The sequence below is a fragment of the Artemia franciscana genome, chromosome 9 (assembly GCF_032884065.1).
Source record: "Artemia franciscana chromosome 9, ASM3288406v1, whole genome shotgun sequence".
Classification (NCBI taxonomy): Eukaryota; Metazoa; Arthropoda; class Branchiopoda; order Anostraca; family Artemiidae; genus Artemia; species Artemia franciscana.
The window spans coordinates 45,966,352-45,987,586 of record NC_088871.1 but is presented as its reverse complement, the minus strand read 5'-3'; the positions used below and the strand labels follow the sequence as shown (position 1 = coordinate 45,987,586).

Sequence of the window (21,235 nt, the reverse complement as noted above, 5' to 3'; positions counted from 1 at the left end):
CTAAATCTGAATATTTTGTCATCTGACCTTTGAACAACTATTCATAAAATGGCTATCTCAACATTTTTGTCAAGGGGCGTTGGGAACCCTAGTTGCCCTAGGATCTCTTTTGACTCTCAGAAAATTGACTAGAATTTTCAATATCTAATCAAATGAGCCCTCTTTGAAGTTTAGACGACCATCTGTTTCATAAAAAAATATATGCCCCTAGGAAATAACTTACAACCCCTGTCCCCGGGCTATGGAGGGTTGTGTCGACCCCAGAGTTTTAAAAATAGGATCGGCTAATGTTCTTATAAACTTTAATGTCGTCATTTATTGCTGGTTTATTGCTTGGAGTTTATATGGATGTTGAACGTCGACTTTTGCCCGGGCTTGTCTTTTGTTATTGTAAAATAAATAACGCCGAGACCTCTTCTTTTTTTAACAGAGGCTGATACCATATAAGGCTCTTGGTTAACGTCCTTAAGAGCTCTAATGCCCTTATTTATTGTTTCTTGATCGCTTGGAGTTTATATAAAATGTTGAATGTCGACTTTTGCCCTTGCTTGTCTTTTGTCAGTATGAAATACATAGAAACTTTTTTTTTTAACAGAGGCTTATACCATATCAGGTTCTTCGCTAGCTTCCTTATAACCTCTAATGTCGTTATTTATTGCTATTTGATAGCTTGGAGTTTATACAAAATGTTGAACATCGACTTTTGCCCTGGCTTGTCTTTCGTAATTATAAAATACATAACACCAAAACTTTTTTTTAAACAGAGGCTGATACCATATCAGGTTCTTGGCTATCGTCCTTGTAAACTCTAATGCCCTTATTTATTGCTATTAGATCGCTTGGAGTTTATATGAAATGTTGAACGTCGACTTTGGCCCCGGGTTGTCTTTTTTGCCCTTGCTTGTCTTTTGTCAGTATGAAATACATAGAAACTTTTTTTAACAGAGGCTTATACCATATCAGGTTCTTCGCTAGCTTCCTTATAACCTCTAATGTCGTTATTTATTGCTATTTGATAGTTTGGAGTTTATACAAAATGTTGAACATCGACTTTTGCCCTGGCTAGTCTTTCGTAATTATAAAATACATAACACCAAAACGTTTTTTTTAACAGAGGCTGATACCATATCAGGTTCTTGACTATCGTCCTTGTAAACTCTAACGCTCTTATTTATTGCTATTAGATCGCTTGGAGTTTATATGAAATGTTGAACGTCGACTTTGGCCCCGGGTTGTCTTTTGTTATTAGTAAAAACATAACGCCGAAACTATGGTTTCAACAGAGGCTGATACCATATTTGGCTTTTGGCTAACACCTTCATAAACTCTAATTTGGTTATTTATTGCTATTTGATCGCTCGGAGTTGATATAAAATATCGAACGTCGACTTTGGCTTCGACTTGTCTTTTGTTGTTATGAAAAACATAACGCCGAAACTTTTTTTTTTAATAGAGGCTGACACCATATCAGGTTCTTAACTATTGTCCTTATAAACTCTAATGCCGTTATTTATTGCTATTATATCGCTTAGAGTTTATATGAAATGTTGAAAGTCGACTTTTGCCCCGGCTTGTCTTTCGTAATTATAAAATACATAACGCCAAAACTTTTTTTTAACAGAGGCTGATACCATATCAGGTTCTTGGCTATCGTCCTTGTAAACTCTGATGCTTTTATTTATTACTATTAGATCGCTTTGAGTTTATATAAAATGTTGAACGTCGACTTTGGCCCCGGGTTGTCTTTTGTTATTAGTAAAAACATAACGCCGAAACTTTTGTTTCAACAGAGGCTGATACCATATTAGGCTTTTGGCTAACGCCTTTATAAACTTAAATGCCGTTATTTATTGCCATTTGATTGCTGGGATTTTATATTAATGTTGAACGTCGACTTTGGCCTCAGCTTGTCATTTGTTATTATGAAAAACATAACGCCGTAACTTTTTTTTAACACAGGCTGATAACCTACCAGATTTTTGGCTAACGTCCTTATAAACTCTAATGCGGTTATTTATTTCTATTTGATCGTTTGGAGTTTAAATAAAACTTCGAACGTCATATTTTGCCCCGGCTTGTCTTTTGTTATTATGAAAAACATAACGCCGAAAATTTTTTTTAACACAGGCTGATAACCTACCAGATTTTTGGCTAACGTCCTTATAAACTCTAATGCGGTTATTTATTTCTATTTGATCGTTTGGAGTTTAAATAAAACTTCGAACGTCATATTTTGCCCCGGCTTGTCTTTTGTTATTATGAAAAACATAACGCCGAAACTTTTTTTTAAAACAGGCTGATAACCTACCAGATTTTTGGCTAACGTCCTTATAAACTCTAATGCGGTTATTTATTTCTATTTGATCGTTTGGAGTTTAAATAAAACTTCGAACGTCATATTTTGCCCCGGCTTGTCTTTTGTTATTATGAAAAACATAACGCCGAAACTTTTTTTAACAGAAGCTGATACCATATCAGGCTCTTGGCTAATGTCCTTATTAGCTCTAATGCCCTTATTTATTGTTATTTTATTGCTTGGAGTTTATATAAAATGTTGAACGTCGACTTTTGCCCTTGCTTGTCTTTTGTCATAATGAAATACATAGAAACCTTTTGGGCGCTTCTTGCCCCCCCAAGCCCCCCGCGCGCGTAAGTCGTTACGCACCATATTAGTCACGCGCCATTGTATATATATATATATATATATATATATATATATATATATATATATATATATATATATATATATATATATATATGTTTTTAACTACATAAAACTTGCGAATATACAACATTTTTCGCTGTCCCATTGTCTGTGCATATAAATAGATTGTCAGGTTTACCGACTCTTGAACATGCAACATATAATTGTCCATGGGAAAAACAATCCGAATTCAGATCTATACCTCATTGTTCTAATGATTGCCCCTGAGCTTTGTTGATGGTGATTGCTAACCAAACATTTCCTGTGTCCCGTTCGTCATTTGTGTCCCGGTGTCCCGGTTTGTAACTTCTCTTTGGGTGGTCCCGGTCGTCATTTATATTCCCTGTGTCCCGGTCGTCAGTTGTGTCCCGGTTGTCCATGGGAAAAACAATCCGTATTAAGATCTATACCTCATGATTCTAATGATTTCCCTTGAGCTTTGTCGATGGTGATTGCTAGTCGAACGTTCCCTGTGTCCCCGTCGTCATTTATGTATCCCCCTGTACCCCCAGGCGTCCCCGTTGTAGTTGTGTCCCTGTGTCCCGGTCGTCATTTATATTCCCTGTGTCCCGGTTGTTATTTGTGTCCTGGTGTCCCAGTCTGTTGTTTCTCTTTGAGTGTCCCGGTCGTCATTTATATTCCCTGTGTCCCGGTCGTCATTTGTGTCCCGGTGTCCCGGTCTGTAATTTTGTCAGTCGACAAACATGACGTCAGTCGACAAACAACTTCATGACGGCATAATGCTCAATCCTTACAATGACGTCAGTCGACACACAAACATGACGTCAGTCAACAGACACACACAAACAAACAACTTATTTTTATATATATAAATGTTGAACGTCGACTTTTGCTCTGGCTTGTCTTTTGTTATTATGAAAAACATAACGCCGAAGTTTTTTCTTTAACAAAGACTGATAACATATCAGGTTCTTCGCTAACGTCCTTATAAACTCTAATGCCCGTTATCTATTGCTATTTAATCCAAATAATAAAACATGTTTTGTCAAATAATAAAAGATATCTAGATGATATTTTGGTTTTAAGTTGTAAGGAATTTATTGATATTTCTAAAAATATCCATCAGAGCTTACTCTGGAACTTAGTCATGGCACTGGTCTAGAAGATAATTTCTTCTAGATTAATTTCTAGATTAATAATTTCTTCTAGATTTCTTCGAGATTAGAATATTAATATTTCCGATAGACGTCGGCTTTTGCCCCGGCTTGCATTTTGTCATTATGAAATACATAGCATGAGTTTAATTTTAACAATGGCATGTTAAGCATTGATGACCTTATCCTTGTAAAATCCCGGGCCCAATTATCATAAATATAATTTTTCAGTTTTGGTACGCTTTGACTTCGCTGTCGTTTATATTCTAACCCCATTTTTCTTTTTCCTTCATTCAGGATTTTCGTTACTTTATTCAATTTGCCAATGGCCTTTGCTTTAGGTGCTCTTATTGGTGTAGTCTTACGTGATGGTCCGGGCTGTAGATCTGTTAACTGTCAGATGGTGGAACAAACCTTATTTGTTTCCAATGAATTATCATTTATAACACTTGTAAATTTTAATTTTTTCGGTCTACCTCTAGATAGTTTTTTATAATGGTATTTCTTTTCAAACTGTCTCTTTTCAAAGATATTTGATTACTGAAGCAAATCCAAATTCTAAGACCGATTGTCTACTAAGCTTCAAACTTTTGGTTTTCTTTTTCGTTTTTGGTTTTACTTTTTGGTTTTACCTTTTACTTTTTGGTTTTGAATTGCTATAATCCCTTGTTAAAGTATATACAAAAATTTTTGCAATTACCAGCTTTTTGCTCTTTAAGCAATTTAGTGTCTTTTTGTAATGTATTTTTAAATATATTTGATTATTCAAGCAAATCCAATTTCAACACCAATTTTTACTAAACTCCAAACTTTGGGGTTTTCTTTTTTAAGGTTTTTGAATCGTTATAATCTCTTGTTAAAATATATACGAACGTTTTTGCAATTACCAGTTTTTTGCTCTTTACCAATTTAATGTCTTTTCATTCCACAGTCTTTTCAAGATATCTGATTATTGAAGCAAATTGATTTCTAACAACGATTTCTGCTAAGCTTCAATCTTTTGATTTTCTTCTTTAAGGTTTTTAAATTATTGTAATCCCTTGTCAAAGTATAAATGCAAATATTTTTACAATCACCAATTTTTGCTCTTTAAGCAATTTAATGTAAACTTCTCCATGCAAGAAAATCTTCGGTTTTTCCACGTAAGTTTGAGAAGTGTTACAACGGCACTGCAATACTGATGTTTATAAAAATGACGTCACTGACGTAAATATTTTTCTTTCCAAAATTGAGGCCCTTAAAAAATTTTCCAAATTTTTGACCCTTCTAGTGCGTTTTTAAGGCCGGAATATCCCAGGGTGCCAATTTTCCCGAAAAAATATTGAGCCATTTTTGAGAACAAATAAATACATACATACATACACACATAATTATTGCCCAACGTCCTTCAAGGACTTTCAAGAACAATGAGAGCAAGCTTTATCGTTATTAATTGGTCGACTATATACCCTCCCCATTCCTAGGTCCTCCCCCCTTAACTTGCTATCACAAAGACTGCTCGCATCGAAATAATGGCTATAGATTATAGAAAGAGGGATTTTTATAACATAAATTTAAAGCTTTAGTACTCTTTTAATTATATAAGAGAGACAAGGAGCAGTAGCAACGTTCTTATGCTTGTCTTTTTGGCCTGATGTCATATCGTGCGAAAAAAACAATGCGGGGTTGAAAGTTCAAACAGTGATTTTAATGCGGAAAAGTCCAATCTATGAAAACTGTTCTGAAGAGAAATTCCCTAAAATATCTTTAATAAAACATCAAAAAATGAATGGAAACAACATTAAAAAGAAGATCTTCAAATGATAGTAAAGACGGACATGGAAACTCAAAACAAACATTCAATATATCAGGGGCAGCAGTCCCCTCAACCTCCTTTTTTCCTTAAATGTTTAAAGAGCCAATCTTGTTGTTCAAGAGCAATATGCTAAAAATATTATTTATTTTTTTGCAATGCCTCGAGAATCGAAATTTTTACTAGCTTATGCTTTAAACATAAAAGTTTCTGCTGAGAGACAAAACAGAGTGTTTTTAAAGTCCATCTATGGATAAGAAAAGCAATTAAAAACTGGATGTTTTTGGCATTCTAAAATGCTTTAGTTAAGCGCAAAAATTTAGAGTAAAGAACGGAGGGTTACGTATGTTCTTTTTCTTAATGTCCCTTGTTATTATTTAGCAGAAAAGGCTTCCTTTTTATAGTTTAAATCTTTGGAAGACCCAGGTTTGATGTCAAGTCGCTGTAAAATCATAAGTTGTCATATCTAAAAACGAATAAGACGAAATGGAAAACATTTTTTTTTTTACAAGTTTTTATTTTCAGGCAAGAGCGAAACTGCCAAAGAAACGAAGAAGGGTACAGCCAGTGGAAACGGTTAGACCTGCAAGAAATCCGGGAAGGCCGGGTGCCCAGCCTGGAGGTCCCCGGGGAGGGCCAAAAAGTTTGGAAGCTGGGGGGCCACCTAACAAATCAAATATGAAGCAAAGTAAGTAGATAGTAACCTTAGTAAGTAGTAAGTAATTAGTAACCTTAATTTTTGCTTTTAAGGTCAGAACACCGCATAATACTGAATGTTTTAAATTTGGATGTGTTAAAGGCTGCTCTCCTATCCAAATGTTCAAGGAAACTTGTAGCAACAGATTTTGTGCAGAATCTTGCCCAGTATATTTGTTTTGCATAATATTTGTATGTACTTATTCATTGTAGCGTCCTATCCAAAGAAGTGAATTAGGTTAATCCTAATGAAATATACAAAAATATGATGAAAATGTAATGGAAAATTACGGAAAGCAGGCTGCCCACAAGGCAGAATATTAAGTGCCTAACCACCTCTTTATATTGAATATTTAATTAAAATATACCTGCATAGTTACCTCGCTAATCTCGCTCAAACTTAGCTGATTATCTCCGAGTGGACATAAAAGCCGGTTTCATTACAGATCAAGAACAAAGTGTGGTCGCTATAACACGTAAGTATCTATTTTTCTTGGTAAATCTAAATAAATCGATAAAAGTATAAAAGATGTCTTGTATTTTATATAAAATTCTGATTTTAGTATTTAGTTTACCATTTCAAATTGTGTTAACACAGAAAAAACATAGTCGTGTAACTTCTGATTATGGACTAGTATTTAACTATTTTAAATCAGACTTACCAAAAAAAAGCCTTTAGAGTAACAAAACGACAACGACAATGTTGTTTGAAGCGAAAATTGGAATGAAATTAAAGAAAAGACCGATAACAGAGTAAGAGGTGTAGCAATATTTCTGTCCGTGAATGGAGTGGGAAGGGGCTATATGGAAGGGTGTAAAGAAAAATTAGAACTTCATGTTAGGTGGAGGAGTGTAAAGGTTTGAATTCATTGAGGTGTGTGATTAAGGTAAGTAGCTGTGTTGTGGCCTCAGGTATCTTGGTGATGTAGTGCGTCGATAGTAATTATAATAGTAGTAAATTTATTGTACAAGAGAGCTGTAATTAAAGGTGATACGTCTTCCGGATTACGTTGTAATAGTGCATTGAACAAACATCTTGTTTTTCCATTCGATTCAGTTCTGAAAAAAATTATCTATTGAATAGTAAGGATATTAAGGACTCGGCCGTCCTGGCCGAGTGGATTGGTGCGCTAGATTCAGGATCATTAGTCCGAGAGGCCGCGGGTTCGAATCCCGGTTTACCCAATTGTTCAGTTGGGACGAGGGTCAGTGGCGTGACTCTGTAAGCTTAGCCAGAGTCGACCGAGCTCTAAATGGGTACCTGGAGAAATCTGGGAAAGGTAAACAGGAAGGGTGTGCGAAAGCACAGGATGGTTGGCTCCCTATCCCCATTCCACTTCCTGGCTGAAGGGCCAAGAAATGGAGGTCAGCACTGCCGGTAGGGACTGTAAAGTCTAATGCCGTATCCTTTACCTTTTTTTTTAATCTTAACCCGTTTAAACCTGATTTTCGTGTGGAGCTACTCGATAGTTATGCTTTCGACGCAGATTAACTATATTTTCAGTGGGTTATTTTTATGTATTTCTCATTGCGTTTTTTTTTTAGTTTTATATTGTAGTATTTTGTTGTTTATTTTCATGTTGGTTTCGGTAAATGGTCTCATGTTCCACACTCTTTTTCTTTTTTTATTTACTTTAGCACATCCTTGCAAGCTCCGCTTTTGTTGTGCTATTATATAAAAATTATTATTTTCAATAAAATTGTTCTACTACTACTACTACTACTAAAAAAAGAAGAAAAAAAAAGAAAAACAAATAATGCCGCTATCAATTTTAGCTTGACAGTGTAAATTGTAGTTCTAAATTTATTTTGTTTGCCAAGTTGTTGATATTGATACTAAAGTATATAGTTTTGAGTTCATTTTCTCTATGCTAAGCAAGAGGGAAAGCCAAGCTTTTTCTCGCGTAAGTTTATTGATTCGAATCTCTTCTGATGTTTCCTGTAGAGTGTCAAATTCTTTAATTGAAAAGAACTAAGGTTATTGTTAAACTACTAAGACTATGACAATATGGCATGCATAATGATGTTTCCAGAATTACACCACAGTAACGTCTCAAAATCCAATCTTTTTCATATATGATTTTTTTTCTGCCAAAACTTTTCCACTTACTGGCATTATCGATATTAGCTTTGCAGTGTAGTTTCTAGGTCAAGACTTTAGTTTTATTTTAAAAAAAAGACCAAAATAGCTGTGTCAATCGGATGGGGACAGAGGGAACCTTTGTCTCCCAGCTTTTCTCCCTTTTATATTGAAAAATAAATTCCCCCTCCCCAAGTTCTTATGAGTTGACGCCACTGGACTTGACTGCAGAAATAAGCTCTTCTGTTGTAAGCTGCCGGAATGAAACTAGGCAATCGGCTCTAATGAAAGTCAATTGGTTACTTGACATTTAAGTATACGACCTTGAATTAACTTCCTTAGTTTTCTAAAAAGAGTTCATTCTGAGAGCTCGATTTTAAGAGTTCGTCATGAGAACTCAATCCTGAATTTGCTTCGTTAATTTGAAATACGAAAATACGGAGTTTTTTTTCCTATTATGGACATTTGAAACTCTTTAATAAAATATTGTTTTTGCTTCTTTTAGTCTGTTGTTTCAGTTAAATTCATTTCTCTGTTTAAGAAAAGAAATGTACAGGACCATATTTAAATTTTATATTGCGCAAATAACAAAAATGAAGTGACGGGTTTTGTGCAAAACTAGAATCAGTTAGAATTAAAATTAGAATAAGAGGAATAGAATAAGAGGAATATAAAAGATCCGAAAGAAAGAATTCGACATTGGTTGAATTTTGCCTGAGTTTTGCATGAATTTTGCATGGGAATAATTTAAAAGCTTTACTCAAGCGAATTATTCCATTTTAACACTTAATTTCCTGATTAATTTATTGCAAAATTTAAACTAGCTTTTAAGGGGCGCCATTTAATCTTACTCTGAGGGGAGAGCCTCTAAAGCCTCATTAGTGAAAATTTGGACCTGTTTTTTTTTCTGAATTTCTTCTGAATACTTTTAACATTACAGAAATCAGGGGGTTCAAAAGATAAAGGTGGAGAAAAAAGGGAAGACAGAAAGTTGGCACAATCTTGGTGTATATTATTGTCCACCCATTTCCCCCAAAAACACATTGGGGTGTCATATTTCTCAGAAACCCAAGTGCGTTTCAGAATTCGTTATATAGACTACAGGATAAAAATGTATTTCCTTCTCTTTGATCAAATTCTATTTCGAAAGCAATTGACTATTTTCAATGCTTTTGGAAATTCTTAAGAGGAAACATCAAAGACATATTGTTATTTTCTTCACAAGATGGCCAAGGAAAAAAACCGCCATATCTTGTTGTCCTTTGTTGTTCCTCACAAAGAGAAATTGCATTTATCAATAGCAAATAAATAGAATATTCTAAGCAGATTGGGAGAACTGATTGAGTGTCATTCAGGCGGACAATTAAAGGACAAAGATTCGTAAGCAAAATGGCTTTCTATTAATTGAAAAACGCACAAAATAGGATGTGTGCTTGTTATTAATTAACACGCCTTTCGGTATCCGTGATTGATTATAATCAGTATCGTCATCTTCTTCGGTGAATAAGAAAATTAATGTAAGATAAACAAGAAGCTTAAGCAAAAGTAATGAACAGTCATTGACATAAATGCACCGACGGGGAGAGGGATTAAAAACCCTTCAGCTAGGTTATATTCCATATAGACGTACTCAGGGCTGGTAATTAATGAAAGGTTGTTTTTTTTTGTCTTTAGTTAGCAATTCCGAGCCCCGTTTCCATATCACTCCATATAAAATACGGATTGCGCGGATTACCGTTTTGGATACCAAAGTTTAGATCTTTCAGAACCTGCGTTCAACCCTCCCATTCTTGCGCGTTTTAAGTTTAAAACGCGCAACGCCCAATGAGCCAACGCCCAGCATGCTTGGAACCCGCACATGAAAATGCTTTAAGGTCTCGCGGGATTGAACGAGAAAAAAATGAAAATAATTTTTATCAAGCCTACTTAAAGAACACTAAAAACCCGGTACCTGAAAGCAGACTAAATAAAAAAAAAAAAAAAAATAAGTCTCTTTAACTGAAAGGTAGGGAACGACATTCAAACTTAAGACGAACAGAAATTATTCCATATATAAAAGGGGCTGTCCCCTCCTCAACGCCCCGCTCTTTTCGCTAAGGTTTGAATCTTTCTCTCAAATCTACTATTTGAAACAGTGAAAATTATTTTCATGACTTTAAATCAGTTTTTCACAGCTTTAAAGAGTAGATTTAAGAGAAATCAGTTTTTGATTGTGGCTCACCGTGCAAGAATAATTAAAAAGAAATTTGCACATTAGTTTTAACTTTTATGGCTAAATGGCTTTCTCAAAGTTTGATCGGACGATTTTGAGAAAAAATGGGCGGGGAGGGGGCCAAGTTGCCCTCCAATTTTTTGAGTTGCTTAGAAATGCCACTAGAACTTTTAATTTTATTTACAAATGTTTTCATTAGTAATTGATATACGTAACTTACAAATTAACTTGCGTAATAAACTTCTATATTCGTATATTTCTATTACGTATATGAAAGGGTTCACCCCCTCGTCAATACCTCGCTCTTTACACTAAAGTTTGAATTTTGTTCCAATTTTTTCAGAATGATCCCTGAATCACAAGTGCCGTTTAATTAGAATAAATAGCTCTTTTGAAATTACTAAAAATACTTCAGCGTAAATAGCGATGTATTTAGAAGGGGATGAACCCCCCTCATATACGTAATAGTTTCTGTTTGTTTTAATTTTTAATATCGCTCCTTACTTTAAGTTAAAAAACTTGCTGTTTTATTTAATTTCTCGTTTTTTTAAATAGCGCTGGAAAATACAACACCCCCTTCGAGAGAATTGTCTTCCCCCATGATAAATTCCTCCATAGAAAGATCCACTTACGGTTTCCCTATTCCCGACCCCCAACCGCTAGAAAAATCCCCCTGAAAACGTCAGTATACTTCCCAAGAACCAATACCATATGTAAAAAATGGGCAAAGTTCATACTTGCAGCCCTTCCCCCAGGGACTGTGGGGATTTAAGTCGTCCATAAAGACATAGTTCAGAGATTTTTCGACTATGCTGAACAAAATGGTTATCTCAAGTTATTTGGTCACTTTAACTTTTCACTTTCACTTTTTGGCACTAGAACTTTTAATCTCCATTGAAATGAGCCATCTTGCGACTTAGCGTAAAGAGCGAGGAATTGCGGAGGGGACAACCCATTTCATATACGGAGTAATTTCTGTTCGTTTTAAGTTTTAATGTCGTTCCTTACAGTCAGTTAAAAAAACTAGTTTTTTTATTTAATTTCTGAACGTTTTTGAATTAATGCATGTTTGATTTGGGCTCTCCGCACATAAATTATTAAAATGAAATTTGCATATTAATTCTTTTTTGGCTGAATGACTTTCTCTTAGTTTTGGACAGACAATTTTGAGAAATAAGGGGTGGGGAAGGAGGCCTAGTTGCCCTCCCATTTTTCGGTTACTTAAATAGGCAACTAGAGCTTTTAATTTTTAACGAACGTTTTTATTAGTAAAAATATATGTAACTTAAGAATTAACTTACGTAACAAACTCTTATATTCTTGTATTTTTATTATGAATATGAGGGGATTTGTCAACTCGTTAATACCTCGCTCTTTACACTAAATCTTAAGTTTTGTCCCAATTCTTTAAAAATGATCCCTGAATCAGAAAGGCCGTAGAATAAATAGTTTAAATTACTAGAAATACTTTAGCATAAAGAGCGAGGTATTTATCTCCTCCTAAATACCTCGTTCTTTATGCTAAAGTATTTTTAGAACCCTCATATGCGTAATAATCTCTGTTCGTTTTAGGTTTTGATACTACTCCTTACTTTCAATTGAAAAAACTTCTTCATGTTTATTTTTTCATTGTTTTTTTTTATAGTAATGCTAGAAAATCCCGCGCCATGTTCATTGAATTTCTCTTCCCCCATGACATATTCCTCCAAGGAAAGATCCTCCCACATATCCCCCTCCCCTAAACCCAAACCCAGAACCAAAAAAATTCCCCTGAAAACGTTTGTACACTTCCCAATAACCATTACTGTATGTAAACACTGGTCAAAGTTTGTAACTTGCAGCCCCTCCCCCGGGGACTGTGGGGGAGTAATTCATCCCCAAAGAAATAGTCATTATGGTTTTCAACTATGCGGAACGCAATGGCTATCTCATAATGTTGATCCGTTGACTTTGGGAAAACAATGAGCGTGGGAGGGGGCCTAGGTGCCCTCCAATTTTTTGGTCACTTAAAAAGGGCACTAGAACTTTTCATTTCCGTTAGAATGAGCCCTCTTAAGACATTCTAGGACCACTTTGTCGATACGATTACCCCTGGGGAAAAAAATAAACAAACAAATAAACACGTACCCGTGATCTGTCTTCTGGCAAAAAATACGAAATTCTACATTTTTGTAGATAGGAGCTTGAAATTTTTGCTCTAGGGTTCTCTGATACGCTGAATAACGTGTGTGATTTTCGTTAAGATTCTGTTACTTTTAGGGGGTGTTTCCCCCTATTTTCCAAAATAAGTCCTGTATCTTTTAGCATCAAAATTCCGTTTTTTTAGTTTCGTTTACTATTGATCCGGGTCGCTCCTTACTACAGTTCGTTACCACGAACTGTTTGACTAAAGCTATTAACTGCTAATTGAGACTTCTTATTAAATGATAATTGAAAACTAATTCAGTATTCAAGAAAACAATATTAACTTAAACCGATGATAAGAGTCTTCTTCAAATCAAACAGTTCGTGGTAACGAACTGTAGTAAGGAGCGACCCGGCTCAATAGTAACCAAAACTCTAAAAAATTTAGTTTTGGTACCAATGGTTACAGCAAAAGAATCGCATTTTAATGCTGATTTTAAATATATAAGTTCCGTCAATTTTAGTCGTACCCATCAAAAGTTACGAGCCTGAGAATATCTGCCTTATTTTAGAAAATAGGGGGAAACACCCCCTAAAGGTCATAGAATCTTAACGAAAATCACACCATCAGATTCAGCGTACCAGGACCCTACTGTAGAAGTTTCAAGCTCCTATCTACAAAAATGTGGAATTTTATAGTTTTTGCCTGAAGGTAGATCACGGATGCGTGTTTATTTGTTTGTTTTTTGTTTTTTTGTTTTTTTTTCCAGGGGTGATCGTATCGACCCATTTGTCCTAGAATGTTGCGAGAGGGCTCATTCTAACGGAAATGAAAAGTTCTAGTGCCCTTTTTAAGTGACCAAAAAAATTGAAGGGAACCTAGGCCCCCTCCCACGCTAATGATTTTCCCAAAGTCAACGGATCAAAGTTCTGAGATAGCCATTTTATTCAACGTAGTCGAAAAACCTTATAACTATGTCTTTGGGGACGACTTACGCCCCCACAGTCCCCGTGGGAGGGGTTACAAGTTCAAAACTTTGACCAGCGCTTACATATAGTAATGGTTATTGGGAAGTGTACAGGCGTTTTCAGGAGGATTTTTTGGTTGGAGACAGGGGTTGAGAAGAGGGGGATATGCTGGGGGAACTTTCCATCGAGGAATTGGTCATGGGGGAAGAAAATTTCCATGAAGAGAGCGCAGGATTTACTAGCATTACTTAAAAAAACAATGAGAAAATAAATATGAAAAAGTTTTTTTCAGCTGGAAGTAAGCAGCAGCATTAAAACTTAAAACGAACAGAAATTATTACCCATATGAGGGGCTCACCTCCTCCTAATACCTCGCTCTTTACGCTAAAGTATTTTTAGTAATTTCAACTGTTTACTCTGCGGTTTTTGTGATTCAGGGGCCATTCTTAATGAATTGGGACAAAATTTAAGCTTTAGTGTAAAGAGTGAGGTACTGACGAGGGGGCGAACCCCCTCATATATGTAATAAAAACATGAGAATACAAAAGTTCTTTACGTAAGCTGATTTATACGTTACGTATATCTTTTACTTATAAAAAGATTCGTAAAAAATTAAAGTTCTAGTTGCCTTTTTAATTAACCGAAAATCAGAGGGCAACTAGGCTTCCTCCCCCGCTCTTTTTTTTCTCAAAATCATTCGATCAAAGTTATGAGAAAGCCATTTAGCCAAAAAAATAAATATACAAATTTCGTTTTAATTATTCCTCTGCGGAGAGCCAAAATCAAAACATGCATTGATTCAAAAACGTTCAGAAATTAAATAAAAAAAAACAAGTTTTTTAAATGAAAGTAAGGAGCGACATTAAAACGACTTAAAACGAACAGAAATTACTCCGTATATGAAAGGGGCTTTTCCTTCTCAACGCCCTGCTCTTTACGCTAAAGTATTTTACTGTTTTAAAATGTAGAGTTAAGAGAAAGAGTCAAACTTTAGCGTAAAGAGCGGGGCGTTGAGAAGGAAAAGCCCCTTTCATATACGGAGTAATTTCTGTTCGTTTTAAGTTTTAATATCGCTCCTTACTTTCATTTAAAAAACTTGTTTTTTTTATTTAATCACAGATAGAGCCAGTGCTACCCCCTAGCCCAAAACTGTGATTTAAAACGATTTGTGAGTTAATAATAAATATTTCATTTTAAAGTAAAAGCTTGATTTTTAACTTATTTTTTTCCTTTAGATATGACCTCAACAAATAATGGCACATCAAAGGGAATGTGATTGAGGAGATGGAAAAGTAACTCCCGTTCTTTTCTAGGCATGATCTATATGCTCTAGTTATTAGAAAATGCATGAATGTCATCTGTGGGCTCAAATCTGTTTATATATATGCAATAAATCATATATATATATATATATATATATATATATATATATATATATATATATATATATATATATATATATATATATATATATATAAATAAGTTGTCTGTGGATCGTGGATCAGGTGACGTCATGTTTCGGCTGACGTCATGAAATTAGTTGCCATCATTTTTGCTTTGACGATGCTTAGTATATTGTAAAACACATTAATTTGGTTAATAATATACCATTTAAAACACCAAAATGAACATTTTGGAGTAGTCACTCGATGAGAGAGGGTGTCAGAACGGAGAATGAAGGTCCCAGGTTCAAATCCTGGTTAGGCTAAAAAAGGTAAAAAACTAAAAACTAAAAAAAAACTGAAAAAACTGAAAAAAGGCAAAAACTACAAAAAAAACTAAAAACTAATAAAAAAATAAAAAAGCTAAAAAACTAAAAAAACTAAAAAACTAAAAACTAAAAAAAAACCTAAACTAAAAACTAAAAAAAAAACTTAAAAAAAGGAAAAAACTGAAAAATAGAAGAGAAAAAGAAAACTAATAAAATTAATAAAAAAAAAAAAAAAAAAAAGATAAAAACTAAAAAAGTAAAAAGAAAAAACGAAAAAAAACTGAAAAAGCTAAAAAAAAAGGTAAAAACCAATAAAAAACTAAAAAGAAAAAAGGAAAAAAACTAAAAAAAAATTTTATCTAAAAAACTAAAAAAAACTAAAAAAGGTAAAAACTAAAAGAACTAAAAAAGAAAAAAAACTAAAAAAAGGAAAAAACTGAAAAATAAAGGAGAAAAAGAAAACTAAAAAAATATAAATAAAGATAAAAAAACTAAAAAGATAAAAACTTCAAAAAAAACTAAAAAGAAAAAATAAAAAAAATAAAAAACCTAAAAAAAGGTCAAAACCAATAAAAAAAAACTAAAAGGAAAAAAAGGGAAAAAATTAAAAAATTATTTCATCATATACCAATTCAAAAACGAATGTATACCGGGATGACGACCGGGACACAGGGAATATAAATGACGACCGGGACGCAGGGACACAACTACAACGGTGACGCCGGGGGCACAGGGGGGACATAAATGACGAAAAAGAAAACTAAAAAAATATAAATAAAAATAAAAAAAACTAAAAAGATAAAAACTTCAAAAAAAAACTAAAAAGAAAAAATAAAAAAACTAAAAAACCTAAAAAAAGGCCAAAACCAATAAAAAAAAACTAAACGGAAAATAAGGGAAAAAATTAAAAATTTATTTCATCATATACCAATTCAAAAACGAATGTATACCGGGATGACGACCGGGACACAGGGAATATAAATGACGACCGGGACGCAGGGACACAACTACAACGGTGACGCCGGGCGCACAGGGGGGACATAAATGACGACGGGGACACAGGCAATGTTCGATTAGCAATCACCATCAACAAAGCTCAAGGGGCAACAAAGCTCACCATCAAACAAAGACGAACGGGACGCTCAAAGAGAAATTACAGACTGGAACACTGGGACACAAATGACGACCGGGATACTGGGAATATAAATGACGACCGGGACACAGGGAATGTTCAATTAGCAATCACCATCAACAAAGCTCAAGGGCAATCATTAGAATCATGAGGTATAGATCTGAATATGGATTGTTTTTCCCATGGACAATTATATGTTGCATGTTCAAGAGTCGGTAAACCTGACAATCTAAATAAATGACGACACTCAAAGAGAAAGCGACCGTGACAAAAGGAATGTTCGATTAGCAATCAACAAAGCACCGGGACACAGGGAGTATAAATGACGACCAGGACATAAGTAAAAAAAAACTAAAAAAACTAAAAAAAAAGGTAAAAACTACAAAAAAACTAAAAAGAAAAAAATATATAAAATACGATGGATATATAAATGACGATGGCGACTCAGGGAATGGTCGATTAGCAATCACCATCAACAAAGCTCAAGGGCAATCATTAGAATCATGAGGTATAGATCTGAATACGGATTGTTTTCCCATGGACCATTATATGTTGCATGTTCAAGAGTCGGTAAACCTGACAATCTATTTATATGCACAGACAATGGGACAGCAAAGAATGTTGTATATTCGCAAGTTTTACGTAGTTAAAAACATATATATATATATATATATATATATATATATATATATATATATATATATATATATATATATATATATATATATATATATATATATATATATATATATATATATATAAATAAGTTGTCTGTGTGTGGATCTGTGGATCTGTGGATCAGGTGACGTCATGTTTGTCCGCATATGACGTCTGAATTATTTCACACTAATACAAAAGAAGAAAAAAACTAAAAAAGGTAAAAACTACAAAAAAACTAAAAAGAAAAAAAAAACTAAAAAAGCTAAAAAACTAAAAAAAAACTAAAAAAAGGTAAAAATCTAATAATTAAAAAAAAACTGAAAAAAATAAAAAAAGGCAAAAACTACAAAAAAAATAAAAACTAATAAAAAACTAAAAAAGCTAAAAAACTAAAAAAACTAAAAAAAACTAAAAAAAGGTAAAAAACTAAAAAAAACTAAAAACTAAAAAAGAAAAAAACTAAAAAAAGGAAAAAACTGAAAAATAAAAGAGAAAAAGAAAACTAAAAAAATATGAATAAATATATATAAAAATAAGTTGTTTGTGGGTTATGTCTGTCTGTCTGTCTGTCGAGTGACGTCGTGTTTGTCCGCATATGACGTCTGAATTATTTCACACTAATACAAAAGAAGAAAAAAAACTAAAAAAGGTAAAAACTACAAAAAAAACTAAAAAGAAAAAAAACTAAAAAAGCTAAAAAACTAAAAAAAACTAAAAAAAGGTAAAAAACTAAAAACTAAAAAAAAACTGAAAAAACTAAAAAAAGGCAAAAACTAAAAAAAAAACTAAAAACTAATAAAAAAACTAAAAAAGCTAAAAAACTAAAAAAACTAAAAAAGCTAAAAAAAGGTAAAAAACAAAAAAAAACTAAAAACTAAAAAAGAAAAAACTAAAAAAAAGGAAAAAACTGAAAAATAAGAGAAAAAGAAAACTAAAAAAATATTAATAAATATAAAAAATATAAATATAAATATAAATATATTATAAATATAAATTAGCAATCAACAAAGCACCGAGACACAAATGACGACCGGGACACAGGGAGTATAAATGACGACCAGGACATAAGTAAAAAAAAAAAAAACTAAAAAAACTAAAAAAATGGTAAAAACTACAAAAAAACTAAAAACTAATAAAAAAACTAAAAAATCTAAAAATCTAAATAAACTAAAAAAGAAAAAAAAGAAAAAAGGAAAAAAATAAAGGAGAAAAACAAAACTAAAAAACGAATGTATATACAGACCGGGACACCGGGATACAAATGACGACCGGGACACAGGGAATATAAATGACGACCGGGACACAGGGACACAACTACAATGGGGACGCCGGGGGGCACAGGGGGATATAAATGACGACCGGGACACCGGGACACAAGGAATATAAATGACGCCCGGGACACTCAAAGAGAAATCACAGACTGGAACACCGGGACACAAATGACGACCGGGACACAGGGAATATAAATGACGACCGGGACACAGGGACATAACTACAAAGGGGACGCCGGGGTGCACAGGGGGATATATAAATGACGATGGCGACTCAGGGAATGGTCGATTAGCAATCACCATCAACAAAGCTCAAGGGCAATCATTAGAATCATGAGGTATAGATCTGAATACGGATTGTTTTCCCATGGACCATTATATGTTGCATATATATATATATATATATATATATATATATATATATATATATATATATATATATATATATATATATATATATATATATATATATCTATATTCACAGGTGGGACATAGGGACACAACTACAATGGCGCGTAACTAATATGGCGCGTAACGACTTACGCGCGCGGGGGGGCTTGGGGGGGGCGCGAAGCGCCCCCACCAACTAGGTGTTGGGGTGGCGCGAAGCGCCACCCCAACAGCTAGTATATATATATATATATATATATATATATATATATATATATATATATATATATATATATATATATATATATATATGTTATGATGAGTGTCCGCAAATTGGTTAATAAAGACATTCACCGGTGAATGTCCGAGATACCTTTTTTTTCTCCTTGGATTTAGTCAGTGTTGCCAGTCATTTTTTTTTCAATTTAATGCAAGGTTTGATGATGCCATACTAGATTAGATTAGGTTAGACGAGGTTAGGTTGGTTTAGGCTAGCTTAAGTTAGGTTTTTAACCCATTTCTGATGTTTAGAACCATATTCAACCTTACCTAATCTAACTAAACCTAATCTAAACTAACATAGTCTAACTTGACCTATCGTTAAGTTTTACAATCATAGGTTGCATAAGACTGGAAAAGCTGACTCGCAAAGCTAATTGAATCTAAGTAAAGGAAAAGGAAGTTCAAACAATCACCAATGAATGTCGACATTAACTAGATTTCAGAAATTGTTTGGGGTCATGGCAATTGTTCAGAACAGAACGAAACAAGATCAGAACAATTGTTTGTGGTCATGAAACTATTGTTAATAGATGCATTTTGACTTTTTGAACATCTTTTCTTTCTTGCAAAACTACTGGAAACTCACCGTTATGGAGTTATTCCGGCCCAAATATTCTTGTATTCATACATATAGAATTGCAATCATTTCCGTTTTCGTTGATCGGATATTTGAAATCGCGAATCTGTAATAGTGTAGAAACAAATTTGGGCTATATAATTGCACATTAGGGGGGTGGGGTAAAGTATAGCATATGTAAAAATACATAAACTAACCATTGCTGTATTTGATATATGGTATGCTTCCCCCCCCTAATGTGCAAATATATAATAACTCCATAACGGTGAGTTTGTGGTAGTTTTGCAAGAGAGAAAAAATGTTAAAAAAGCCAAAATGCATCTATTAACCATAGTTTCATTACCACAAACAATTGTTCTGATCTTGTTTCGTTCTGTTCTGAACAATTGCCATGACCCCAAACAATTTCTGAAATCTAGTTAATGTCGACATTCATCGATATATATATATATATATATATATATATATATATATATATATATATATATATATATATATATATATATATATATATATATATATATATATACATATATATATATATATATATATTATATACATATATATATATATATATATATATATATATATATATATATATATATATATATATATATATATATATATATATATATATATATATGTATATATATATATATATATATATATATATAGAATAATTTTTAAAATGGGACTCTGTAAGCAGCTAGGATAGCTTTTAGTCTGGATAAGCAAGAATATTTTGGATGTAGTGTGTTCAGAAACGGTGCCTTATTTTAAGTATTTGAGGGTCAAAACATGTGTGTAAGCAAATAAAAAAGTTACTAATGAGAATCTGCTTTATATTATGCTTCAGCACAACTTTGACTGACTCCATTCAGTAAGGGGCTGGTAACTAAACCTTTACAGATTAAATGGGGTTAATGTTACAAGATGCAACTTTTTTACTTTTCTGAGGTGTACCTTTACTTTTGAGTTTTTTTTTTAGGTCTTTGGTCAATTCCAAACTTACGAAGGCAGGTTTTCTCTAGTTATTTAATGTCTATTGCACAGACTAATCTTGTCTATAGTTGATTATTTTAATATCAACAATTTGATTATTTAATATCAACTTCTAAAGCTTGTCTATAGTTGATTATTTATCTACATTCTAACAAATATGATTAGCTTTGATGAGCCCTTACTTGTGAAAACCTTTTGCTCTAAAACACAATCAGTAACGTATATAGAAGAAAAAAGAAAATGTATTTCTGTTAAGGTATAGGCTACCCCTTCCCAAGGAGCCAAAAATGTTAAGTTATAAGAATGGAACATTCAAGTCCACTATGAACATTCGCACCTTTAGGATTAGTCACACCCATTAGGAGAATCCACCCCCCCCCCCACTAATTAAGAAAAAATCGTTTGTGCTTTTTTTCGCAAAAGCCTCTAACGCCTCCATCAAAAATTTCAAAAGATACCTTATATGTACATTCATTTAAAAAAATAGCATATATCCCCTCTCCCCTTCATTTTTGTGG

The 21,235-nt window shown here is 33.4% G+C and overlaps 1 protein-coding gene across 2 annotated transcripts in view; it reads left to right on the top strand.

Moving 5' to 3' along the window:
• LOC136031478 (potassium voltage-gated channel protein Shaw-like) overlaps nt 1-21,235 on the top strand; it is a 144,317-nt gene that overhangs the window by 107,666 nt on the left and 15,416 nt on the right. The window contains exons 6-7 of one of the 2 annotated variants that reach the window (XM_065711111.1): nt 6,137-6,299; nt 14,928-14,984. In XM_065711111.1, coding sequence (XP_065567183.1) covers nt 6,137-6,299; nt 14,928-14,968 — 204 coding nt within the window. In that variant the 3' untranslated portion in view covers nt 14,969-14,984. The remainder of the gene's footprint in view (nt 1-6,136; nt 6,300-14,927; nt 14,985-21,235) is intronic. The other variant, XM_065711110.1, reaches the window with a different exon arrangement.